The sequence below is a fragment of the Phalacrocorax aristotelis genome, chromosome Z (assembly GCF_949628215.1).
Source record: "Phalacrocorax aristotelis chromosome Z, bGulAri2.1, whole genome shotgun sequence".
Classification (NCBI taxonomy): domain Eukaryota; kingdom Metazoa; phylum Chordata; class Aves; order Suliformes; family Phalacrocoracidae; genus Phalacrocorax; species Phalacrocorax aristotelis.
In genome coordinates, this window is record NC_134311.1 from 27968497 (window position 1) to 27995913 (window position 27417).

Below are 27417 nucleotides of genomic sequence, written 5' to 3' on the forward strand. Positions count from 1 at the left end.
CTGGCAGTGTCACACTGGGAGCCACTGGAACTGCCAGGCATAGGGAACCTGAAGCCAGGCCCTTGTATGACCAACCAGTAATGCCGGAGCAACCTGGTTTCACAACAGAATTTGCAAAAAATGGTCTTCTAATGATATTCCTGGAAGTTGTGGTTCTCTATTCTTCTGCTGTCCTGGGTGGTGTCCACTGCCACACAAGGGAATCATTGCCAGATGCATGTCCACAGAAAGAAAATCTGTAATATGCAAAACACTTTCTGGTATACTTTCTGGAGTATAGGAAAGAAGTTACCTACCTGCTCATTGTAGGCTGCCAAATATTACACCACCACATACTCCTCAACAGAGGGGCTAACCCAGAAAAACACAGCGTGTCGCTCCTATAAAGGGAACAACATGAAATCCAAGACCAGGGGATGACCTCATGTTGCATTCTAGAAAACCAAAGGCAGAGAATAGCTAGTCTCTTAACACCAAATCACAAAACAAAAATGGTTTTTAAAAAATAGAAGGAACTAGCAATAGCAAGATGTGGATAAACACTAACAGCTACTCTTGACAGTATACCAACAAAGCCTCTTAAACACTGAACAAACATTTCAAGAAAAAGCAACAATAATTCAAGTTCTAGTTGTGCCCGTTTTCCTGAATTCAGGAGAAATGTGAGCCCAGAGCTCATGTGTGAAATAAGAGCACCATGAAAGGCAGGCTGCAGTCAGAATTTTTCTGAAGGATAAGAAAATACCTTTTTTTAAAAAAAAAAAGCTGATTGTATTTTATGGATTATTACACCAAAGAAAACAGTTGAGAAACCCCAACAGAAACCAAGCTTAAAACTCTATCAGATGCTTTGTGGCCTATTAAAAAGTCCCAAGACTTTGCAACTCCACTTTCTCCAGCATGTACCCTTCCAGAGACATCTTTTCCCATCATAAAATTGGTACAGCATCCAGATTCTGGCAGGAGCAATCAGTAAATTCTGTTTATACCTTTAAGGATGGACCGTTTTCAAAGAAACACACAGAAAAGTTCTCTCTTAATAAACATGATTAAAGCTTGCTTTTTCCCTTTTTTTTCCAAGACAGCCCTTCCCAAACTACTCACATTGGATCAAAAACCACCCACTGTGAATGACACCAGAGATCTGAACTAATAATTACTTTCTTAAATATTTCACTTCTAAGGATTTCCAAATTTCTAACAAAATTCAGTCTCCAAATGTCTCTTCCATCAAGTTGGAAAAGCAGGCCTTTGGGATAACGTGAGTTATCCCAACACTATAACTAAAGTTGACTACAACAAAATAGTTGAAGTGTGAAATAAGAGGAGAATCACTGATAAATTGAAAGACTGACATTTTTAATAAAAATGTGTCACAAGGATACAGTGACAGATTTCATTTTTAATCTCACAGTGTTCTTCTCATTGTTTCACTCACACGTGTATGCACGCACACAGACTCCTGGGGAGTCTCCATCCACAATATGAAATTACCAAAACTCACCCTCACTTATCAGGTAAGAAAGACAACTATTTCCATTTTTTCTAACTAGGCATGTCTAGAAATAACACAGATAAACCTGTTTGGGAAAGATAAAATTCTTTCCAGCATCACAGACAACAACTTTGCAATCAGTCCTTGTTTCATTCACTATTGTTAGAAACTCCAGCTGAAATCATCAACAAATCCACTATCTCCACCCTCTTGGGAAAACACATATTTTACAAGGGTGGAGAAGGACAGAAAAAATTTGGTACCTCTCAAATTTTATGTAAAAAAAAAAAAAAGCTAGTGGATTCAGGCTAGACAATTCTGACACAGAAGCACATATGGTTGCACAAACAAGAATTCTGCAAAATATTATGACGGCCCACTGAAAATCCATCACATATACCGATGTCCAGCACCAAGCTACCAGCTAGAAGCCATTATTAGTCACAAATAGTGACTTCACCAATAACATTTCTGTCAAAACATTTTAAGATTATATAAAACAGAGAACAGATAAATAAGAAATTAGATAAGATAGAGCAAATGGAGACAGGTGCTAGATTAAGTTCCTAACATGGCAGAAAGTTGCCCATTCATGTGACAAACCCCAGTTTTACAAAGTATTTTAATACTAGTCCAGGAACCTTACTCGCAGGTAAAAAAGGAGAAAAAAATCAAGCGACTTTCTCTCCTGTTTTCACACTCCCATCTTCCTCCTGCAGAAATTCCTTCCATAACTCCCAGGTCTGTCTCTCTCCATCCTGCTCCTTTTGACTAACACTGAACTATGCACTGAACTCACCAACGGCGACTGTAAACACGGCGGGACCAGGGCAAACAAACAAAACACGTTTCTCTGATGGCCTCTCAACCCCTCAAAACATGCCACTACATCAGCAGTGATCCCCTCTGCCGCAAGACAAAACGGAGAGAGAACAGGCAGCTCTGGGGGCCGCCGGCGCAAGAGCCGTACCCCGCAGGGCCGGCGGGCTGCCCTCACACCGCTCCCCCGTTCCCGGCTCCCCTCCCCGCCCGCCGCGTGCGACCCCCGGCGCCGAGCTGGGCCCCGCTCCCCCAGGGGATGCCAGCCCGCCCTGCCGGGCCGCCCCCCACCGCCCCCCGCCCCGGGGCCGCCGTGCCCGGCCCGAACCGCCGCGGCAGCCGACACGTCGGCAGGCCGCCCCGCGTCGCCGCCCACCCCGGCCGGGCCCGCCGGGGCGCCCCGCGCGCCCGCCAACCCTGCACGCCCGCCCGGGCGGGCCCCACCTCCCTCCGCCCGTCCTTCAGGCGGAGGAGCGGGAGGAGAGGGGTGGAACAGCCCCCCGCCGCGACCACCGCCGCCGACCCGGCCCTGCGCGGCGGCAGGCCCCGGCTCCGCGTCCGGAGGGGCGGCGGGGAAGGCGGCCGGGCCCGCCGCAAGCCGCGCGGGGAGACGGGCCGTGGCGGCGGCGGCCACCTCCCCTCCCCTCCCATGACACTGCAGAGCGGGCCCCGGCCGCCGCCCTCCGCCGCCAAGGCCTCCTTCCGCCGCCGGCTCGGCGGGGCCCCCTCCCGCCGGCGGCGGCGCCATGATGATCCACCCGAGAGGGCGCCGCACCAGGCCCCAGCACCGGGCCGGGCCCGGGACGTGCCCCCGCCACCACGGCCTGGCGCCCCGCGCCGCTCACCTTCATGTCGGGACATCCTACTCTGAAGGCGGCGGCCCAGGCCCGACTCAGCGCTCCCGCGGGCTGCTCCGGCGCCGCTGCGGCCTGGCCCCCACCGCACGCACGGAGCCCCGGTGCGAAAGGCGAGTGGCCGGGGGCAGGGCCGGGAAGGGGGCGAAAATACAAGAGGCGGCGAGGAGCCGGCCTCCCTCCTCCTCCCTCTCCCTCTCCCTCCGTGCTCGCCCTGTGGGGGGCGGATCCGGCGGCAGCGGCTTCCCGGGCGCCGTGACACGGTGACTCTGGGCCCCGCCGACTGCTGGCGCCGCCTCCCGCTCCGCCTGCTGCCGCAGCGACGGCGGCGGCGGCGGGGCTGCCCGCCGCGCTGGAGCTTTCCCGGCCCCTTCCCCTTCCTCCTCCCGCCCCGGCCGCGCTTCGGGAGGAAGAGGAAATGCCCGGCCGGGGCGGCGGCCCTCCCGCGCGGGCTGCCGGGCCAGGGGCTGAGGGCGGCGGCGGGCCCGGCCGGCGGGGAGGCCCGGGAGGGCTAGCGACGGCGAGAAGCCGCGGGGCGGGCCTCGGGAAGGAGGCGGCCGAGGTAACGGGGCCCGCCGGCGGCGGGAGAGCCGCCAAGACCGGACCGGCCTGAGGGGCGCGCGGTGAGCGGGAGTTTATGTGAAGGGAGGGGGAAAGCGCGGCAGAAGCAGTGCGCATGCCCGAGCCCGTGGCTCAGTCACTGGCGGCGTTACTCATCCCGCCGGCTTCGGGGAAAGGCGCGATGCGGGCCGCGGGGCAGGTGCAGCCCTGCTTTCCGTCTTATCTTTAACCCCTTCCCTTTTGTCAGGCCTGCAGAGTACTCCTGCCAGAAGTGCCCTCCAGTCAGGGTCCGGCTCAGCGAGGAGGAGGCCCCAGCCCCACGTGCCATGTGTCATCACACTTCAGAGAAGCGCTTTGGTCACTCCACACCACGAAAACTTTATGTCCCGTCATGGTTGCTTCCTGCCCTGTCAGTGCAAGCAGGCTAGTCTTGAGATGAGTGAAAAACCTGCAGCGAGGCTGTGTTCCTCTCCTGGTTCAGATGTATGGGGTATATACATAAAGCGTCTTCATTCTGTTCTGCCTTTCTTAACTGTGACTTCCTGGCCTTTCCCCGGATTTCTTCCTGAATAACATAATCTTCCTCACCTTCTCTGTCCATGCTACTCCCACCTGCCTTCATTTTGCTCCAAGTTTTCATCTCCAACCATGCTTATGGCATTCCTCTGTCCTTTATCTCTGCCAGTCTAACACCTTAGTCTTCTCTGCCATGTTATGCTGCAGCCCCCATATGTCTGTCCCAGCCCTGCAATTCTTGCACGTTCACGTTGGTAAAGTACCTCTTCATTAGTCTGTTTCAATGGCTGTGAGGGTCCACACACCAAAGCGGCCTAAGCATCAAGCTGCAGTGAAAGGCGGGGTAAACAGTAAATATTGAAAGGAGGAAGTGCCAACCTCATTCCTTGTGCCGCCTCCCTCTCATGCCAATTGTATTATATAGCCTCTGCTTCCCTGCTTACATGCATGTGCACACTTCTGTTCCCGGTGCTCTGCCACCTGCTCCACTTCCATCTTTCCCTTGGCTACATGCAGTTTCCTAAACACAGTGCCTACTGAGAGGGTAACCTGGATCCAGTGTGTGTAAAAGTTCAGTGGGTTGTGGGCCTTTTCACTGGAAGCAAGCAAAACCTGCAGGTTGGATAAGCTGTAGGAGAAGCTGGGAGTCATTTTGACTGATGGGAGTCAATGGCTTCACTGCTCCTGAAAGCAGGGTCAGAGTCAGTGACCATGCAAAGAATTTGCAAGAAACACACCACAGATGACAACTGAGGAGAAATCTCCAACTGTCATAAAACTCACTACCAAACTCTGAAAGTGGTATCTCCAAGATAGGCAAAGCTGTGCCTATCTTGCCAGCTTTTCACAGCAACAGTGCACGGAGTGGGGCAGTGCGTTGTGTGTGTCCTAATACTTTATTTTAGCACCATTTGCATTTTTAAATGCAAATAGCAATTGTCTCATCCAGATGCAAAATACAGACCGTCAGATGTTCTTGGCTGATGCCTTTCAGTCCCTAGAAGAGTAAACTATTTCGCAAGGTGGTAATTCATCTGGCTAGCAATGTGTTGTCTCTGTGCAAGGCTGTAGTTCCCTGTGTACGTAACTGCCTCACGCTGAGCACTATGATGGTATGTTGGCCTGTGGTCAGTTTTATCCTGCTTCTGGCAGAGTCACCTCCCACAGGAGCTTCTCCCTGTGCATCTGGTAAAATACGGACTGCAACCCAGGCATTCCACTGGGACTCAGAAGGTTCAGTCTTTGGTCATGGAAGACCTTGGCCAATGATCTAATCTCTCCACACTTCAGTTGCAAAATGGTTTAATAACCTTTCCTGCGTCTATTAGGTGTTAGGCACATGGATATCCCTTGAGTGCATGCACATAGCCCAGCGCATGCTGGTGAGCACCTCAGAACATGACTTTTCTGAAACACCCCTGTGGGTGCCTGTGGCAGACAAGCAGAATTCTGCAGCCTCTTGTCCATCTTTGTAGGCTTGAGTCCGAAATTAAAACTGTAATTCTGTTATTATATACTGTTTTCTTGCCTGAAGACCAGTATCTATACCCAGTGAGACAGTATAGATAAAAGCATTGGTGCTAAATGATACTGCATGTGCAATAGTATGTAAAGCGCACCTGTATTGTGTCCTTCAGTGGGAATTTTGCTGATTACTTCCTCTGCAGATATAGCAAATACGGCAAATGTAAGATGCCCAGGCTCCTGGAGATGAGAATGTAGCAGCTCTGGCTGAGTGTGGAAAGAAGTGCATAACAGAATTTGAAGGTCCTTTACAAGGTCATGGCCACCAGTAGAAAATATTCTTATTTTCTCAGCATTGAACTGATAACTAATAAACTGTGCTGTCCTTGTTTTGAACAATACTGTTTCGCAAACCCACATGCTGTTCCACTGGCAGAATGAGTAAGAGAGACTTCAGTGTGGTTTATAAAGTTCCGGTGTGGATGGATCCTTCTGTCCCTCAGGGGAGAGCCTGACATAATTGGGTTCCTCATTCGTTCTCTCCCATGCAGCAGGGTGAGACTTGCTATAAAGCCATGAGGAAAAAAACTTCCAACATTAGTGTTTTCCTGATGGATAAACACAAGCTGAGAAATGAAAGGTTACTTACCCAAGGGCATTCAAGGTCAGAGCCAGGCAAGGGACTGGTGACCCAGATCTCATATCTAATTAGGCCATTGCATAAGCTACAGTGAGAAACAGAAAAATTCATGAATTTTCCTAACATGAAATCATAATATGATAATATTTTTGCCTGGAGTAATAAAATCCTGTGAAATAAGGAAGAGATGCTCATGTGCCTTTCCCTGCCTCTGTAAATGGGTTCAGTGTCCGGGGTGGAGCAGGACAAGTTTGGATACTAAACTGAATAGTGACAACCTAGAGCAGAGCTCTTGAATAGTTAAGCTTTTACCTGAGGACCCACTTAGTCCATTCATCTTGAAATCTTTCACCCCTTTGTGGGCTACTGAAAGCCCACTGAAAAAAGCATTTTTACTTGTTTCAGGGCTATCCCTACTAGGCTTCATCCATTTGAGGAAGTGATCTCTGCTTCCCTTTGCTTGGACTTGTTGTTACCAAAGTTGGGCAGGTCACTACATGCAACACTAGCTTCTTGGTTTGATAGTTCAGCTTTGCACTTTGGAGGTAAGATTTGCTGTAATAGAATCATAGAATCATTAAGGTTGGAAAAGACCTCTAAGCTCATCATGTCCAACCATCAACCCAACACCACCACGACTCCTAAACCATGTCCTGAAGTGCCACGTCTACACGTTTTTGAACACCTCCAGGGATGGTGGCTCCACCACCTCTCTTGGGCAGCCTGTTCCAGTGGTATAAAACTTAGATAAATCATTGCTTGGATCAGTCTGGTCTTCAAAAGATAAATATGGAACTACAATTATGTACATGCTCAAATGTCAAATTCATACACCAATACATGTCAGGTCCTCCCACTACACTTTCTTTTCTAACTGCTGCTTTTCAGCCTCCCCTTGCTCAGTAGTTGTTCAATGTGATATAGAGCTGCTTACTAGCTGTGTTCAGTGTGATCTGTAAAGAAAACTTTTAAAATCAAACAGAAAAACAGTCTTGCTGCTTTCTAATTTGTAAGAAAAGACCTGAAAGAACTTCGCATACTTAACCTTCCTCTGGTTTGTTTTGGCATCTGCACCAAGGACACCTGTTCTGCCATGATAACAGACCATAAAACTCAAAGGCTGTGGGACTCTCATGGATGGATGCTAGAGAGGAAATGGTATTTCCACATAAATACTTGTTGTGAACTGAACCCTTCCATGTTCCCAAGCCTACTTATGGTGTCTTGCAATCCAGCATGAAGCGTCCAAAGTACAGAGGAACTGCACAAGCAAGCTTGGAGTCATCAGGATCAGATGGCTTTGCTTAGCGGATCTCCATAAGAGCTTTTGCAATGGAGTATGAGCATTCCACTGGAAAAGAGCAGGGCTTGAACTTTTAGCAGAGACCTCCCTTCTGTGGGAACTGTATTTGGCCTTGGAGCCAAACTGAGCTAAGCACAGCTAAATATGCTATAAAATGCTTATCATCAGCTTAAACTTTTATTAGAACTCTGCCTTTTGAATGCTGGACACTGCTAGGTTGTGCAACAAAAATGCTCTACTGCTACGCTTATACTTTACTGGCAACTAGCAGTTGCAGAAGCTGTTCCATTTTTCAGACATGCAGTACAGGTGTAGATGTCATATCTGCCATCTTTCTTGAGCAGCGGCAACCCCATATTCACCTGCACATACCCTGAGACTAATGCCTTCTCCCCAGGCCATCTGTAACAGATTTTGCATGTTCCCAAAGTCTTTTTGGAAGCCAGACAGATGCTTTGAAGAGGTTAAGGTGATCGGTACTTGTACACAGTCAGATATATGCATGCAGGCACTGCGCAGAATTCTAATGTATTGCTGCTCTTTTCCTTCTATCAGCAAATACATCTGGACTTTGGCAAAACCAGTAACTGTCCTGTTAATCTCCTCGCCTTTCCAGACCACTCCACTTTGGAGTCAGCATTCAGAGGTTATCCCAGATCTATCCTTCACTACTGAGAGCTTTCATCCTTCTAAGCAGTCAGTTTTTGATGTTGGTTAAGAGACCAGATATTGATGTAAAGCTAAAAATGCCCCAGCTATCTACTTTCTCTCCTATTTTTCTGGCCAAACCTTTATGAAGAATTTGAGCCAAAATAAACACTGAAAATTCATCATTCTGTCCTCTTACAAAAATAGTCCAAACTGACCACATACTCTTGTAATGACATGGTTCCAGTAGGAACGCTGTTCTTACAGGACAGTCACAGTGTATTAGGAAATAGAAACAGCTTTTTAAAATTCTCCAACTTCCAGCTCTGCTCTCTGTCAGAAGAGAACAAAGAGAAAACAGTTTATGCTTTCTTGAAATTACTATTACTTCTCCTTTGGAGGTTACCGCTGAACCAACTGATAGTCCTCTGCTTGATAACCACAAATGTTGCTAGTTTTACTCCATTCTGTGTGAATGAATCAGAAACACAGTGTCCCAAGCACTGTTCCAGCAAGGAAGAGATATCATGTATCCTGTTTACTTACAAAGCCCTGTTTGTGTGAGCAGGAGGAAGCAAATAAAACAATATGTGCTCATCACCGTAAACACTCTTTCCTCTGCTGCTCAGATATTGTATGCACATGGTTCTCAGGCCCATGCTAAAATACTGGTTCACCTATGGTCTAGGTTTTTATTACCCTCTGGGTTTTTTCTGCCCTTTTCTTCTCTGCTGTCCCCACCCGCTTTCAAAACAATACCCACACTTAGACAGGTTCCCTATGAATTCAAATTGCTGAATGACCCTATTGGACCTTTCTGAGTGTTGCTCTGTGCCGATTCTTACAGCGGATGCTGCCATCTGATACAGGCAATGAGCTGCTCTTTGCAAAGCATAGTGGTTAATCTTTGGATCTATACACCTCTATTTCAGTAAAATTTATGCCTAGACCTCTCAACTCACCTGCTGGGATCCTGTGATGTGTTGAATGCTATGATGAGATGGTACAATTGAGTCACATACCCCAGTCTTCACAACTGGCCCAAGACTTGGGGGGTCACGGATAGTCTCCGTGGCTAGGTCCTTTTCCATGACGACCGTTGTGAGCAAAGGGGCCCTCTAGCAGTCACTACAAAATCTCATCAACTCCAGCACTACTCAGGCTAAGTGCAGCATGGCAAAGCATGGGAAAGCATTGCCCTGCACTGCTTATATCTGCTATGCAGGCACGGAGCTGAGGAATAGAAAGCAGGTGAAACTCCTACAGTGACAAAGAGACTGTTAGGATTTGCTGGAGTGGGGGGCATGTCTGTGTGCACCAAATGATTTCAAACATAGGAGGACATGTAGTTTCTGCTGAAAAACCCTGTGCTGTAAAGTGACAGCTGAAAGCTGGCAGCATGGGATATAAAGCTGAGGGAATGAGGGTCACATCCTAGCCATGGCTGCTGAGAAGGAATCTTGCAGTAGAACAGGTTATATCTCATCTTTCCCTTCCTTTTCTGTCCCTAAAAATCTTAGCCTGCATGTGTCAGACAAGCAGAAAGCCACCAATGTATTAGCAATTAGAAAAAGAAATGAGACAGTCAATACAGACTAACCTGGAGGGAAGGCACTGCTCTTACTGCAAATGCACAGAAGTTCTGGGTGTGTTGGTGGCTCTGTCTGGTTCAGCAGCAGGCGCCTCTCCTGAAATAATTTACTGTAATTAGCTGTTGTTAGTGATGCATGAGTAGTGATTTTGGATTGCCCCTGACCCATTCTTCATCTTCCCCTTCCTTCCACAATGACACAAGAGAAAATTTCAGCTCTGAGAGGGACCTGGCTATGCCTAGCACACTGCTGACGACAAGCAGAACTCATCCAACTTTTGGGGTTTTGTCCAGACATCCCCTTCTAACAAAAAATTAGATGTTGTCTAAACCAAATCTCTCATACATTTTCCCTCTGAATGTCAGAAGCCAAGCAATTTTCTATTCTCAATTTACAAGTTTCTAATTTTTCACTTCAAGAATGATCAACGTTGGCATTTGAAAAGTTTGAAAACAGATGTTTCTGGTTCTCATTTGCCTACTTGAAATACTGAACACCATTTCCTTCTATTGTAGCCTTCAGCTGAGCTCAGGGTCTTTGCAGTCTAGACCTGTAAAACAAGAAGATGGTTACCACTCAACTGGTAGCAGAGTGCTGGCACAGTGCTTGGGAGTCCTCCACACCAGACACACACCTGGGCTGCAGGTACCTGCAAATGGTCATTTTGGCTCATTTTGCAGCAGAGAAACTGTCAGTGCAAGAAGCAGCCAGCAGAGCCAGTGAGCACCATATGCTATGATGTACAGGGAGAATGTGTTCTCACTGTCCTCTAGTGAAACCAGGAATAAAACTCACATTCATGGTATGGCTGGAAGCTAGAGCAGAGGCAGATGCATGTAAGCACCATGGCTCTGAAAAGGGACAAAGGTTATCTACCTCCCACCTTCTTGCCCTGGTGATAGGCTTTGGCAGAAGGGGGATGACAGGTGATGTACATCAACAATACAAACACAGCTCCCTTTTCCTCTTCTTTTCCTCCTTCCAAATCTTCTTGGTAGCAAGCACAAGCATTTATTCAGCTGTTCTTTGGTCTGTTGGAGAGATGATTTGGACAACAGACAGGACACAACAGGAAACCACTGAAATCATTAACTAAATACACCTATACAAAGCAACCCAAACCTAGAAGAATGAGAAGCCCAAGCACAGTAAGACCTCTTCTGCAGTGGCAAGGTCACTGCTTATGTGCAGTACTGATACAGCAGCATTACACCTGTCACCCAACCAACCATTTCAGACAAGGGCAGAGGCGCCAGAGCTGGTGTTATACTCACGGGAGGAGGTAATGGTAGCATGACCTGGTAGGTCAGTGCATAAAGATGTAGGAAACAGCTGCACCTGAGTAGCCCTGGGTGCTCAAGCTGGATTGGCTGAAGTCACACATTGCATTTCTTCATTCACTTAAAATCCCTGCACTGTGGTGACAACCCACAGGACTCACTTTCGACAAACTAGTGGATGCGGAATAGAGGTCTGTCTTTGCCTTTCTTCACCAGTGTCCTTAGTTCTGCTTCCCAATGAGTGATGCAACCACTCTTGGCCCTGCAACAGCACACTGAATTTCCCCAATTAGTCCCAAGTCTTCCCCTGACTTCCAAGAAGCAGGAGCAGGTCCTCTCGTCCTTCAGCCCATATTCACAGAAACAGCCAGCAATGGCCAGCACTTCTTTACAGAGGAACCAGAGAAACTGGCTTTAGGGGGTCAAAAACTTCCCAGCTTGTGAAGGTGCCTAAGTGTAGGACTCTGACTGGAGGTGCATCTCCAGAAGATGTAAACTGTCCACAAAACCCATGCTCTGAGCTGAGGGGTTTAGTCACACTGCTATTTTAGGACACCAGGACTCAACAGAGTCCAGCTCTGGTACAAGGTGTCCAGAGTCAGAGGAGACATCATTTCAGTTAATGAAAAATTACTCTCCAATTAACACCAACAATTTTTAGTGAAGACAATCATCAAGCCCCTCCCAGAATACTTGTGCTTGAGCCCTCTGTGGTGCTATGTCTTGACTTACCAAGCAGTTGCTCTTCCGTGTTTAATTAGCAGGTGTGAAATCAGTGTTGTTGCATGGAGAAAGAGTTGTCCTAGTTACCCCACTGCTTGCCTACACACAGCTGGCGTCAGTGAACTCAGGGTGTACGTCACACTGCCATCTAGCGATTGGCGTCCGCTTTCCTTGCTGTGCCGCAGCAGGAAAGCGGTAACCGCAAAGATTTTAATTCCCCAGGGCTGAAATCTTAGGTGGGCTTTATATCCCATGGCTTCTTGAAGAACAGTGATGGGTGACACACATAATGGAGCACAGAGTCCTAGCCCCAAGGAGGTTAGATAGGACAGCTAATGTAGACATCTACACATCCTGAGGTGGGGTTCCTAGCTAAATTTGGTGAAGCTTCTCTTAGCTCTTCACACCAAGTAATTATAGAAACATAAATTGAGTGCCCGCACCCTTGATTTTTGCAGTCTTGTCCTGAATGTTCACATGCAGACATTTTTGTGCCTTGGTACTCACTGCAACACGCTTTTTTTTTCCTTCCATTTTTTTTTTTCCCCCTTTTCTGCAAATTCAGGGCCCACCGTAGCAGCAGAAGGTAAGGCATTCCTTTCAGAGCGGCACAGGGAGGCCCAGAACTTGTTAACATGTTTCTCCCTCAACAGGGTCAACAGCATCACTTCTGGTCTGTGAATAGGATCCTAATTTTCAGAAAGGCTTTTGTCAGAAGGATCTGTGTTCTTAAGCCAAGAGATGCATTAAGATAAAAGCATGCATAGAGCAGAGATGGGAGGAATAGAGGAAATGACCATGTCCCTTACACTGTGACTTCTGCCAGGTACTGATTATCCTTGTTTGAACACTTAAGCGTTAGATAACATATTTTGGAGAAAAACTATTGTCTGCTTTAGAGATTTCTCTTCTTTGCTTTGGATTTCATCCACTATTCACCTGTATTGAGTAGGCACCCATACGGAGCGTACTCATGTAAATGTACACAGAGTACTTTAAAATGGCAATGTTATTCATGACCAGAATTATACAGACCAGTCCAGACTGCCAGAGATTCTGGAAAGGACCTGTTATAGGATAAAAATTATGTAGTTTTTACATTCAAATGCATTTTTTTTACCCATTGCTGTTAGAATATATTGTACCAAAAGCCTGACAGTACAGCCTTAAAGGGACAGCTGGTTATTTAAAAGGAAATCTAAACATTGAAGATCTGTGGACTAGAAGTAAAATACCAAACATTGTCTTACCCAAGTATTCCAAATCAATCTGCCTTAAGCAGAAGATACACCAGGGAAACCTGCTGCCAACCCCAAAGTCACAGGTAATCTGCAACTAAAACCAGACTTGCACTTTAGAAAGTGCAAAGCACACAGCTTATCCCACATCGGTAATGTGCAGAAGACACTGATGCTCAGAAAAAGGCATGAGCTAGGCTGAGGAGCATTCTTCATATTATTGCATCCACCACGCCGTATCTGGGACATCTGAGGCACGTGGCTCAAGGTCTCTTCATTCGTGTGCAAGAAACTGGGCAAGATAACCACAGCTGGTGTCTCCCCTGCCTATTTTGAACTTGCACGTAGGCAAGTCCACCAGTATTTGCAAAGCATTCGTGTGAGCCTGTAAGGGATGACTCCACACTATCACTTAATGTTGCTCCCTCACCCCTTCATTCTAAAAGCAACAGGAACTTTAAAGCATTTTCTGCTCTTGTAGGGGCCCAACTCTCCATAAGCCTTGTCACCACTGCAAAGCCTGAATTGCCTGCTAGTGCTTACAAGTGTTTTGTGTCGTAGGAGTGATTAGAAGCTTCACTGCTTCCCTACTAGAGGATACTGCTCCCACAGAAGGTCCAGCTGAACAGCACCCTCCTAATCTGCCTCAGGACAGCCAGCAACTGTCTCTTGTGGTAGGTGAGGTGCTTTTGTACTGCATAGATCAGGAAGGACTTGCACACTGTTTTGTCAGCTGAGTTGCAGAATCAATAATGTGGAAGTCAGTAAAACAGCTTAGACAGGCAGACACACATAGTTAGACCAAGACAAGAACATCAGCCTCTGATGAAACCAGGCGTAGGAAATTATTTCACATGCTTTAATAACTTTCTGTATGCTACTGAATATTCCTATTACACTGATTTACAAGGGACAGTTGTATCAATACAGTTTTCCATTTAGGCACAGCTCTTCAGTCATAAAATTGTACACAAGAGTCACATCACTACGCACAATCAGTAATAACGGTAAGTTTTCATATACAGATGAACCCTTAGGACAGATCAGTTTTGTGTTTCCTGTTATCATAGGTAGTCAGCACCAATTCCTATAGGTTAAAGTCATCTGACACTTCCTATTCTAAGATCCTTCTCTCCACAGCTCATACATTTTGTCAAGCTCCCGCTTCCATCAGAACAATTCTGTCCCAGACACATTTTTAGAATTAAATGCTTGGTAGTGGCAGTTGCAACATGTCTGGGCAGCCTGTCATTTCTCCAGCTCCAACAGTTCAGTACTTGTGAGTGTGGCTGACTACCACAGAACTGAGGTACCTTTTGAAGAGAATTTCAGAGTTTCCTTGCAATCCAAATGACAATAAACATGAGCATTTGAAAAAAAACACAAACATTTCTGTTAAAACATAATGACTTTTTCTTTTTTTTTAAACTGGACTTTAGTCTCCAGCATGTTTTTTTCTTAGGATTTGCATGATTTGTTTGGTCACACATTTGTTTTACATGAGACGAGATATTTTTCTGCTACGAGTACGTAACTGGTTATTCCTTCACTGGTAAACTTAGCTCAGAAGTGGCATTATCTTTGTAACTATCACTGTGCTTGTATAACCAGCCCAAATTCCTATTAACTTTGTCAGTAGATGATTCTCTACTGATTAGTTCTAGTATCCTTTCAAGCATGAGAAGGCCAGAAGCTGACCACACTATAAGAACAGATCCCTGGCAAAGGATCCCACTGTTCTTGACACAACAGGGTTAAATCGAAGATCTTTCCTCAGACCACAGACTAAGCGATCACATACCAAAATGCAATCCCAGTGGGCACTGTTCATCATCTTACCTTGGAATGAGTTATTTTCTCTGAAATTCATGCCAGTATATATAATGCTCTTCCTTATTCCAAGTACCCTCTGAATTTTGTTTATGAAAGATACAGGAACTTAGTAACACCATACGCAGAGGCAAAATTCTGTTCCCTCTTCATTGATTATGTTTATTTTAAGGACTGCATTTGTCTGTTCTATCTCTCTGAGCTTTCTTGACTGGTAATGCCAAATATGTTACCTTGTCTTGAAGACCTTGGACATCCTGTTCTGATCAGTACTCCATATTTAATACAGTTTCAATTAGGGACAACCCATGGGGGTAGAAATATACACTTTTTGTTCTACGCTGGAGCTTCAACTGTGGTAAAAAACAAAACAAAATAAAAGGGCAAAAAAAAAAGGAAAAAAAGAAAAGCAGCGGGTAACATATCCAAGTGTTTGAAGTTCAGGTCCATTTTAAATGTTCATGTGTCACTACAAAAATGTATTCTCTGGGAAACTGCTGCTAGGAAAGCAACAAAAACATTTAACAAATTACATAGCTTTCATATATTACTTCCAATCCCCATGAGTTGTCCTAAATTTAAAGAATGCATTGGATTAATGCATTTCAAGCATTAATCTTCACTATGGTTTAATTACAGCAGCAGCTTTTGATGTTTAGTATTAGAAAAACTGTTCATATTATACAATAAATACTAGTATTTGTTCTCTTTATGATAATCTCCAAGAAAATATTTCATATCAGACAAACACTTCATGCTAAGAACACAGTTTACAATAACCAGGGCAGATGCAACAGTTTTCTTGTACAGGTAAACATGTCCTTTGCAGTTCTGTACTGCAGGTGCCTTCTGTCTTTCACAAAGGGGAGGAAATAAACTTATTGGTTGAATATATGCATGGAAAAAAATATGAAAAACCTATAGCAGCAATAAGTTAAGACATTTAATGCAAACAGGTCCTGAACAAAACCGTGCCTTCCCTTCCAGGTCAGTGAAAATATGTAACATAACCAGTGAGTTATAATCTCTTTGTCCTATGACTTCAGCTTGGCCTGATTACAAAGTGTGAAGAAAAAGAAATTTCAGATTTTCAGCTGCCTGAACAAAATTCCAATGAAAAAATAAGCAGTTCTTCTAGGGTCCTCAAAGCATTTTTCCTGACTGTGCAGATAAGAATTCAAGGCTCCACTGAATACATTAAGTGTATTCAAAGTTTCTGGGATGGGAATACTCCAGTGCAAAAGACACCTCAATGCAATAGAATCCAATATCCCTAGAAGGGGATATTTTATTTTTATCTCTATCAGCATCTGAGAGGAACAGACTATGCACACCTAAAGCCCAAAACAAGCACTCTAAAATATTTCAAGTGCTTTAAGTTATGTGTTTTATTATGATGTGACACCTGGTTAGTTGCATACAATAGCATGTGCTGTCAGTGTTGCACGGCTGCTCCCACATCAGGCAACAACTCCAGCACCTGCCTGCACGAACCAGAAGTACGTTACTTTATATCCACTACAGCTAAGTTACCTGCAGTCATTACTGCAGCATCTGATATGACTGTGTTAGAAACCATGAGTGGATAAGACAGGGCATGAGAAATTGGTTTAGTCCCTTATAAATCGTAGGTATAGCATTATGTATTTATAATTAGAAGATAAACCCCTTATTTGGTATGTGTCAATAATGAAGCCTTAATACGTTTCTTGACAGCATGTAGAGCTATGACCAGTAGCAGCAGCAACCCAAGACCATACAGCGCTCAGCACTCCTCTTTCATTGCAATGCCTCTTCACCAGGGGAATACTACACTGGATTTTAAACTAGTTGATGACCCTACTTAGTACTTCCGTAGAACAGCTTGAGAGCTTAACACTGTTTTCTTCCATGTTCAGTTACTGCTCCTTCTCTGCCAGTGTGCTCTGTTCAGTGCCTGCACTGTACTTGCTCTTAAGGGACCTTCCAATATATCTCCAGTATTCTTTTCGGATGGTATCTTTTTCTTTAGCCAGAATTTCACACAACTATGAAAGAAAATTGAGAGATAGGAGAGTTATACCAAAAGTTTACAGAATCCTTAATTATCTTTATAAAATGCATACAATATATGGTTCAACCAGTATTAGAAACATCTTTCTTAGCACCAACATTTGGTTTATTCACTGGATTTGCAACTATGCAAAGACCTCAAACTGATGTCAACTCCAACCAGCACTGAACCAATCTGACACTGCACAAAAATCTCTCCAGTCTTATTTCACTTGTGACTCCCTCCCTGTGGCTCCTTTCTGTGCCTACCACTCATCATCTACCCCAGCCTATTCAGCATGTAGTATACTACAGTATACTTGTGACTTCATGACAAGCTTGATTGTCTTTTAGTGATCCATTAGGCTGTAAACCACTTCATTCAAAACACTGGGGGAACATCCTGCTCTTCGATCTTCAGTGCTCCTGATGGACCAACAGGAGATCTTTTGTTTATGGTTTTTGTCTAAGCAGACTGTCCCAAAAGGACTCTCCGTGCACGTCAGTAACCTTCTCTCACAACATATTAGAGCTGGTGCTATACAGATACTTCTACATTATAAGATTTTTGTTTTGTTTTGATCTGGGTGAGCAGTGAGGCATAGCAGAAGTCAACCGCACTCACAGGACACGCTGTGTAAAATTTATATGGCACAAACACTATAAATGTTCTAGTCAATTCCCTTTTATTATGCCGGTGACATCACCTTATTCAGTGAATCAGATTTGAGAAACAGGAGCTTTGATGCCTAAATAGATTAAGTCATCAAACTCAGTGAAATAATATAAGGGGACATGAATCTGCGAGGTACAACTGCACTTACTTACATTCTGGTCCTAGAACACAACAAAGGAAAAACATTGAGAAAGAACGATGCTGGAACACAGAGACTCCAGGCAAGAATGCAGCTCTAATGACACTGAGCTCCCGTCTGTCCCACAGTGAATGAAAAGTGTTTTTGTAAAAACTACACTGCAAACCACAGCAATGAGTTCCCTGAATATGAAGCACAGGGAGATACACAACATTGCTAGAAGTCATTTATTCTCTGTAGGAAATTGTGCTCAATATTCCTTACTGATGTCCCCAGTGCCTGCTGGCCTTTAAGCTAATTCTGTTAGCTTTCTTAGAAAGAGCTAAGAAATGCAAAAGGAGCCTGAGATTCTGAGATACAGGTACTCTGAGACCAAGATTCACTAACCTACAGAGAAGAAAGTGAGTTCATGCTACAAAGGTAGCATTGGAAACTCCACCATTGTTCAAACATCTTTCTTCTGCAGACAATATTAGAAACCTTCTTTTACTATCAGGTGAAGAAAACTTACAGTGGTTTTGTAACTGACAAGTTATTATTTATAGGTAAATTCATGGGACCCTTGTGATTATCTGGCTTTCAAGTTCAACTCTTCATAGTGCTTCTGTGATTAACAAGTAACCTGTTCTATCTATGAATATCAATCCCATTTTGTCAGGATATAAAGCAAGAGAGCAATAGATGGCATCCCTCAGACACGGAATCAAGCTCTCAAAATGTACCTCCAATGCCTTGTTCAGTGTTTCTTCCTTGTCATCACACTGGTTTTCAAGCATATCTTCATATATGTCCACAAGAAAGGCAATCAGATAGGGTGAACTGTGGCTGGGCTGTAGATTCAACAGTTGCTCTAACAGATTTGGATACTTAGAAAGACCACGATCCTGTAGGATCCTAGAACAGATGTTAATAGGCTTGAAATGTAATACTGGGAAATCTGGTGTGAAGAATCACATTTTTGTTATGACTCCATTATTTAGAGATCGGTTTTGAAATAAGGGTGCAAATACAAGTAAGGCGGTCAGTAAGAAGCATGCAGCAATAATCAGCTTAATGTTGTAGTAAGCTAGTAGTTATGCTCAACCGAACAGAAATGAGACCAAAAGCATGCTCATTACTTCCTACTCTATGCTCTTGAACCCATTAACAGTCAAGTTTTTAAAAGCATGAGAAGTACTTGCAATCCTCCCACAAGAACTACGCAGCCAGAAACTTAGTGGAAAGTTACAGGCAAATCAGGTTAATATATTAACCCCTTGTGGAGGTTTTTGCCTGCTCACTTAAGCACACAACACTAGGTAATGAACAGCAACAAGCTCTTTCCAGTTAAGAGCTAGGCATAAAACACATTCTACAAATATTCTCTTTGCCTCACAGAGAAGGATGCCTCACCCTTTTAAGTAGTTCCAAGCGCTCTCATTATGTGGCACTGCTGAGATCATCTCAAGAGTGTATCTGTGAGAAAAAGGTAATAGGTCATGAATGCAACCACTAACAATGCAGTTAGAAATTACCTGAATGTGTTCAGATGCTCCCAAATACATCCCTCTAGTCTGTATTTCAGTCTTTTTGCAGATTATCTCAGCTGGGTCTATGATCACAGATGTCTCACAGTACCACCTAAGTCTCACAGAGACAAGAATCATGGCAGGGGTTTTAAATTCCGAAGCAATTTGCTGCATTTTATACAATAATAAAACAGTTCTCAAAATTATGCTCAAATATTATAACACGAAGAAACAACATGATATATTCTCCCAGTATGCTAAAGGAGTAACTTGTGTCTTGATGGTCAGAAATGGCATGGGGCTCAAAAAGGGCTGGAGTAACCGAAGCCTGGGATGAGCTACATTAATATGACGACATGTGGTATGTTCTGTACCTATTTGCAGAACTTTTTTTCATGGGGTTGCACTTGAGCAAACCCACAGGAAGGCAGAGCTTGAGCTTTCAGGTCACACAGCCTTCTGCATCTGTTCTTTTAAAGCAGCAGCTAGGCAACTCCTCTAAAAGCAAAGCAACAAGAGGCACCTGCCATACAGTCACAAAGCCACATTTCATCTTCACAAAACAGGCTTTACTCTCTGCCCTGTGGAATGATTACTGGGGGTGAGATTATTGAGGTTGAAATTATTGAGGCTAAAGTTATATCCACATTTCATAAAAGTTAACTTCCCGAGTGGAATGAGGTCAGCATGCTGGAAATCGGTTTAGTGGTTGTCCCCTAAGCAACACCACCTGCACTCTTAGATGTTAGGAACACTGAGGGAGCTCAATGTCCTAATCTATGGGAGATAACTGGAGCAGGGAATGAAGCGAAGGCTTCGTGGCCTCACTCATCCATAAATCACTGTAGATCTGGGGGCTGGATGGAAACCATGGAATCATGTCTGGACATTATGCCCTGTGGGTGCACTTTGCTCATTATAATTCTAAAATACATGCCTCTTTCCCAAAGTTACCTACTTCCAAGGTATGACCACCCCTCACTGAGCCTGTGCTCTGAATTTCTCTTAGTCTATACCTTTAAATCGAAGCAAGGAATTTCTACACCAATCAATAATGAAAGTGCATATGACTAGAGTCACTCAAGCTCCACCTAAACATAAATCAGTATAAAAATGACCCCAGGAGAGAGGGACATTAGAGAAGATACCACTGAGACTACTGGGATCAGCTGACAGGCTGAACCCCTCTTCCTCACCATAGGGAGACCTGTTGGGTAAGACTCAAACACTTGCTTATACCAAGTGATCCCCAGGGAAATTTAGAGAGTAAGCTTGTTATTTTGTGTTTTGTGTTTTAGTGCTTTATACTTGTACATGCTTTGCAGACAGTATATTTATCACTGGCAATCCAATAAGAACCTGTACTTCTGTTGCTTCAATAAACCACATTGTTAGTGAATCTGGCCATGAGGCATTACTGGGCACAACTAGGCTAATAGTGATTGTACTGTTAGTGAATCCCTCACGGACTAACAGTGCTGAATTGGGTATCACTCAGAATCTATGCCCAGCTGCCTCCAGTCCCTCTGACATCCGAGGACCAGCTGGATTGCAAGGGGGTTTATTTTCTACCAAATTGCTTCACCTGTTAATGCAACATGCCCTTCCCCAGCATAACAAGGCATTCAGCTGATTGTCAGAGACAGCACATACTGATAAAAAGCTCTATGAGCAGTACTGAAAAAAGAAAAAATCCCCAACCCTAAATCTTTTTAACCTTCTGCAGTCACTATGAAAAAGAGAGCTCATCAAGCAACAAGCAGCACAACTACAGTTCTGTGACATCTGGGAAGTCTTAACCTTAGACAGCCTGATTCTTAAGATGGTGTCCAATTATCTTGAATGTAGTAGCACGCACAAACTGATCAAGGGAGGATGTCAGATCTAACCTCTGGAGAGAAAAAGCTGGGAATATCCAAGGCTAAGTTACAGAAATTATTCAGATTTATTAATCTGCAGGAAAGTTAAAAACTGGAAGAGATGTACAACTTAAAGCAGTTTGCAAAGACAGCTATGAAAGATGGTGGGGGCTGGGATCCTCTATGAACAATGTATCAATGGACCTATTCATAGACTCAGTCCTTCTTCTAAGGAATAACTCCAGAAAGTTGCAGTACTTTCTTTCCATTGCTTCTTCACTTTAGACAAATATCTTCTCATAACCATCAACCCTCATCAACTGTCTGAGATGTGAAAACCATACAAGGAAGCTTCCCTTACCACCATTAGTAGGAAAACAAACGGCCATAAGTCCAGCTTGTCTTCAGTTACAAACATACCACTCTGGAACAGTTTCCAAAGCTCATTTTCCTCAAAACTAGCCAACCCACACAGGTTGTTGTCACTGTGCTGACAACATATCCCTGAAAGCTCCTTTCCTTTTCCAGCTACAACAAATTCCTCACAAAAGGCAATCCCTTTTCCTACAATCCATGTCCACATTACCTTTAAATCATTGTGGCTACTGTACTACTAAAACAGATATTTAGTACAACACTGAGAGTGCCTCTTCTTCCAAGCTTTCTATGGGTAGGATGCAATATACTAACAAAAAGCACAACTTACATGGTTCCAGTGTCACAGATTTTCTGCAGGTTGTTCCGCTATAGGTAGTTGACTATAAAAACCCAAAAGTTTTGTTTGCACAATAAACAGCAGGACAGGAAGACAGATTTGTAAGAATAGCCTGCCCAGGGTAAGCATAGCTTGCTTCAGTGCTACTCAACAAGTCAGTGGTTCTGAACCCATCTATGTATGCACTAACACTTGATCTGCTATCCATAACAGTGAGCCCCAGAACTGCATTAAAACCAGGAAAGACAAGCCCACAGGGACTGTTAAAGTATTCCTTTGCTTTCATGTAACAGAGAATGCTTAATGTGAGCTTGAACAGTATTACTAACTGGACTTCTCTGTCTAGGACTGCTGGGTTGTCATAGCCGGTGGTGTTGAAAATCACAAAGTGTCGTTGGTTCCAAACAGAGTTGTTTCTCACGTCTTCCCTCAGAAGCTGGTCTACATATTCCAGTTCATTGTCCCATAATTTGAACTCCTATAGAAAGGAATATCATAATCAAAAGTTTTTATTTTAAAAAATATATTCTCCTTGCTCCTAAGTTCTCTGAACATCAGGTAAGGAGACTTTTTTAAAGAAATAAACACAACGTTCAAAGAATACTAAGGAGGGGTGCACTAGGAATACTGAACACTACTCAGTTGCACACAGCGGTATTAGCTTATCATTAAATTCACACATTTAACAGCAAGCAGCCAACAACAGACCCTTCTAACTCACTTCCTAAAAGGCAAGTTTATAGCTAACCTCTACCACACATTAAAATACATTATTTTTCCCCCCCCCTTCAGCCTTCAGAAACAAAGTGCCAAATGCAATTCAGATTGTACTTAAGAAGCAAAACTCCACAACCTGAGCAGGCTATTTAGCGAACGAAGAGTTCTGTGCATACAATACCTGAATAACCCATTGCCTGTGTTGCCACGCATGATAATTTTTGGCATCTTGGTTAAGAATGTCAGCTATGAACTCAAGCTCTTGGGATGGATCCTGCAGCCACTCCACCAACATCCGTCTGTGATGCCTAATGACAAAAGGAAGTAACTATTTTTAGAATAGTCTAAATTTTTTTTTGTGACCGTGCAGTCTGTATTAGAACAGCATATAGCAACTGTCCTACTTAGCAAAAAACCACTAGTTAAATATTTCCAATTAAATATACCAAAAAATTTCACTGGGCTCTGAGAAATACATGATGCTCTCCTGGTTTTGGCAGGGATAGAGTTAGGTTTCTTCCCAGTAGCTGGCATACTGCTGTGTTTTGGATTTAGCATAAGAAAAATGTTTTTAATACACAGATATTTTAGTTGTTGCTAAGTAGTGCTTACTCTAGTCAAGCACTTTTTCAGCTTCCCATGCTCTGCCCGGTGTACAAGAAACTGGGAGGGAGCACAGCCAGGACAGCTGACACAAACTGGACAAAGGGATATTCCATACCATATGGTGTCATGCTCAGTATATTAACTGGGAGGAGTTGGCCTAGGGGGGCAGCGATTACTGCTTGGGGACTGGCTGGGTGTCAGTTGGTGAGTGGCTGCATCACTTGTTTTTCCTGGGTTTTGCTTCTCTGTTTTCCTTTTCATTACTATCACTACTATTATTATTACTATTAAACTGTTCTTATCTCAAGCCACTAGCTTTCTTACTTTTGCTTTTCTGATTCTCTCCCCATCCCACCCAGGGGCAGGGCGTGAGTGAGTGGCTGGGTGGTGCTTGGTTGCTGACTGGGCCTAAACCATGACAGATGCACACTTATACTAGAACAAATTCTAACTACACATACATATTGGCCAACTGTCTCCTTTTAGACAAGTTATGCTTACTTGGACTAACATGTTTCCACTCTTAACACTCAAGGCCAAAGTCTTCAGCAGAATAGAATTTTCTAGTACCACATAATTTCTCTAACAACAACAATGCTGCTGTTTTGCCTATTCCCATTCACTTGGGAGAAACCCAAGAACAGGTGAGCAAACTCCAAGAGCCCATAAAAGAAAAAATACTAATTTCTATTTGTCTTTTTTTTGCCTTTTCATTAGCATTTTTTTTTATCTGTCAGACTTATTTTGGTGGTTTAAAAATAGACAGTAAAGAAAACAAGACCTTTTCAGCATGTCATAATCATATGTTTAGAACAAGCTGCTACAAAGGACTTTCGCAGTGATACTGATGCAACTCCATTTAACTCCTCCACTACTCCCACTGCAGTAGATGTAGGAAGCAGCTCTTAACAACTTCTAGGATCAATGATCACAACTTACTCTAGACAATTTACAGAACAAAAGTTATGTGCAAAATCATCAAGAACTGAAAAGAAAACATGATTTTACCAGACTTGGTAGTTCTTTGGCTGATCTTCAATGATAGCTGTAATATACTTAAGTTCCTCATGGAGATCCTTTCCCAAAGACTGCAGGAGGACTCTCCGGAAATGCCTGTATAAAAGTCAAGCATTTGAACACTGCAACAGGGCTTTCCTAGAATTCACAGAGAAGAACATAGAACCACCTTTGTTCACAGTTTTTCTAATAGATACTGAGTTAAAAAGAGTGCAAAAAACCCTAAACCATATATCCAGTTCTGCTGAAGGCCATTCAATTATCAAACAGTGGAGAACAGGAATACAGCTGGTTACAGCAGTAGGTTTTCTAAGATCAGAGCAACCCTGTTTCAGATTAACCACCATCTACCCACCTAGTCTCATCATCACTGAAAATGACCTATGTGCTTAAAATAATGTAAACTTTCTGATTTTATGCAAGTTAGCAGGATAAAGATGTACAAGAGGTACTTGTTAGCGTTCTCAACTTAAAAGGCCCTAGTCTGAATATCAGAAATTCACTGTTTCTGCATTACCTAACTGAACATTAACCTGACAGATCTTCTAAAATGCACTATTTAGTAAGTATACAATTTTTAGCAGGAAATAGCAGCTACCATGCTTTTATGCCTCTTCTTGAAGTCAACCGAGGGCATCTTCAGCATCTATCCCAAGGCCACGTTATCAGGAAAGTGATCTAATTTTAAACATTAAAGTTCTTTTTGTGGCTAATCCTGACCTTGTCTGATAACATCCTCAAAGCCAAATGAATAAAAACCACCAAATCAAAATGAGACACAGAAAATACTGAACAAAGGCTTTCTTCAGAAGCTCACTGGAAGTGTACACCGTTCCTCATGCCCTGATTAGACTAACAAAATTATTAAAGAGCTAAGAAGTTGGCACTCAAATGATGATCGGAATAATCCCAAGATTATCACTTACCATACTGTGTAGTTTGCAGCGTTTAACTCAATGGCATCTGCTGTTAGTTTGAAAGCTCTTTCACTTCTCTCATCCTGCTGCAGAACAGCCCGGAAGTAATCATAGACATCTCGAACTAAATAGATAACAGCATCTTATCCAAGGCTATGAGATAATTGCCCCATTAGGGGGAAAAGTTAATAATGCTCTGCAGTTGCTTCCTATTTCGTGTACTTTAAGTATACCTCTTTGAAACGATAGCTATATGTTGCTCTGACAGCACTGTCAGTTGAACTGAAAAGCTGCAAAAATATCTGAAAAATACACCATCTGAATAGTGCCCAGAACAATCGGAAAAGCTCCTTGCTGCTTACTCACACAGTTTCCCTGGATGCAGTATCTTCATACGTCTCTTTTCCACTCAAGGGCTAGAAATGCCTTATTACATGAACCAGACTGCCAGCTGTGCGACCCCTTAAGCCATATGATTTTAAAATAAAACCTTGGCTATTAACATCTCAGGTGAAGATTCAACTTCAGAGATGACTGATGAAAACACAACCAACATAACACAATAACACAATAAACATGTATTAATTTCTTCACAGTACTACTCTGGAAAATATGTTACCCATAACATGAAGCCTTGCTTCAACAACACTAGGGACAGATGTAAATTTAACCACCTTAAGTTTCCAGTGCAGAACAAATTTAAAACTTACACTTTTCACTGTAGATGATCTGAACAACAGGATTTGGCCCATCATTTTGAGGGACGGGTTCAATATTTGCCCATTCCTTCCTGTCCCTGTAAACACACGTTTTTGCCTTTTCAGTGCTTCTAAAAAGCACAAAAAACTTTTCAAACCGCTGCACACACGCCTGTACCTGCAGCCACACATCTGTGCGCTCACTATAGTTGTCATTACATTACCGTCTATAGTAATCTATAGGCCGGTATATAAACAAGTAAGGGCGGCACCGACGGTACATGGAGCGGTATCAAAGCCCCGCCGGAAGGTAACCTGCCCAGGCCGCCGCCTTCGCCGCCCCGAGGCCGGCTGCAGCGGCTGGCCCCACCACCGCCCCGGGAAGGCAGCGGCTGCCGGCGGCGCTGACGCCCCCCGCCACCGCCCCTCACCGGCCCCGGCGGCCTGCCCGCGCGGGCCGCTACCTGTACAGCATGTATCCAAATCCCTCATCCTCCCGCTCCTCCGCCCGCTCCAGCAGCAGGGGCGACTGCCGTGCCTCGTCCATCCCGCGTCCCCCGCCACTCCCCCGGAGACCCGCTTCCGGGGCGCGCGCAACCTGATGTTATGTCACATGACGTAACGTGACGACATTACATTACATGACGTCACCGCCCGACTCCCGCGGCTGAGGGAGCCCTGTCCCAGGCGCCCGTGGGGCTGCACCGCCGCGGCCGTACCTGTAGAACACGTAGCCGCTGTCCTCCCCCTCCCCCTCCTCCTCTTCCAGCAGGTGCCCGAAGGCGCCCTCTTGCTTGCCGCCACCGTCCACCTCCGGCTGCAGCTCCGCTGCCGCCAGCCCCTCCGCGGCCATCGCCCCGCCGCCGCCCCTGCTGCCTAGCGGAACCATAGAGGGCAGGTGGGCGGCGGGGCAGAGTAGCGAGTGGCTCGCTATCGCCGCCCGTGGTGCGGAGGCTGCCGGGAGGGGGGCCGGGGGGTCGGGGGGGTCCGCTTCCCCCTCCGTTGGGGTGCCGGTCGGCTCCCGCCGCCGTGCGCTGAGGTCGGAGACACGAGGGGCGAAGGGCGGCGTCTCTCCTACCAGCAGCAGCGTGTTTCGCATGGGAGCCCTCCCCCCCGGCACCAGTGTCGGGGTGTGCGGGGCGCTGGGACCAGCAGCACCACACGGGCGCTATGGGGCCACAGGGGAGAAGGAGGGCTCTGAGGGTGCGGCCGCAGCAGCCGCGCTGCGGGTTACAGAGCTGCCGGGAGCAGGTCCCGGGCGTTGTCGGTGCGGAGGTGCCGCGGCACGGTGGGCCGGGTTCCCTGCCCCGTGGAAACCCACAAACCGGCACCGTGCTAGAGCCGAACTTCCGGACAAGGCAGGGCTGAGGCATCCGATCTCTGCGAAAGGTGGAACTGGAGGAGGCTTTGGAACAGCCAGCTGTAACCAGTGGGTGAAACTGGGGAAGGCAGGAGATCCTCTGAAGCGATGTTGGCCAGTAGGACAGAATAGCTGAGCTGAAGGCAGTCAGGAAAAGCAGCTGGCTCAGCGTTACCGGTTTGTAATATGGGGCATGCTGAGATGCTTTAGA

General features: G+C 45.0%; 2 protein-coding genes and 1 long non-coding RNA gene across 5 annotated transcripts in view; 1 reads left to right on the top strand and 2 right to left on the bottom strand.

Annotated features, from left to right (window-relative positions):
* Window positions 1-3293, bottom strand: part of LOC142050796 (E3 ubiquitin-protein ligase KCMF1) — a 53189-nt gene extending 49896 nt beyond the window's left edge. The window contains exon 1 of one of the 2 annotated variants that reach the window (XM_075079931.1): window positions 3160-3293. Coding sequence is in view for 1 of the 2 variants with exons in the window: in XM_075079929.1 (XP_074936030.1) it covers window positions 3160-3175 (16 nt within the window). In the remaining variant the exon portion in view is untranslated. The remainder of the gene's footprint in view (window positions 1-3159) is intronic. The other variant, XM_075079929.1, reaches the window with a different exon arrangement.
* LOC142050797 (uncharacterized) lies at window positions 3144-6543 on the top strand. The gene is made up of 2 exons (XR_012658135.1): window positions 3144-3281; window positions 3977-6543. It is a non-coding gene; the product is annotated as an uncharacterized LOC142050797 (long non-coding RNA).
* A 7435-nt stretch (window positions 6544-13978) lies between these two features.
* Window positions 13979-27186, bottom strand: FNTA (farnesyltransferase, CAAX box, subunit alpha). Of its 2 annotated transcripts, none has more exons than XM_075078363.1 (9): window positions 26566-27186; window positions 25859-25944; window positions 25158-25272; window positions 24223-24327; window positions 22790-22916; window positions 22221-22369; window positions 19202-19264; window positions 18532-18703; window positions 13979-16990 (listed from the first exon to the last, which is right to left on the bottom strand). In XM_075078363.1, the coding sequence occupies exons 1-9, from the start codon at window positions 26943-26945 to the stop codon at window positions 16862-16864; spliced, it is 1326 nt and encodes a 441-aa protein (XP_074934464.1). In that variant the 5' UTR covers window positions 26946-27186; the 3' UTR covers window positions 13979-16861. The 2 variants fall into 2 exon arrangements, with proteins under 2 accessions (XP_074934464.1, XP_074934465.1); XM_075078364.1 differs by lacking the exon at window positions 26566-27186 and adding an exon at window positions 26311-26432.
* Between the last annotated feature and the right edge of the window lie 231 nt (window positions 27187-27417).

Coding starts and splice junctions, on each gene's coding strand:
- FNTA (XM_075078363.1), bottom strand. CDS start 26,945: ATGCGAAACACGCTGCTGCTGGTAGGAGAGACGCCGCCCTTCGCCCCT. Junction 22,917..24,222: donor CCAAAGAACTACCAAGTCTG/GTAAAATCATGT, acceptor TTTTGTCATTAG/GCATCACAGACGGATGTTGG. Junction 22,370..22,789: donor ACAGGCAATGGGTTATTCAG/GTATTGTATGCA, acceptor TCCTTTCTATAG/GAGTTCAAATTATGGGACAA.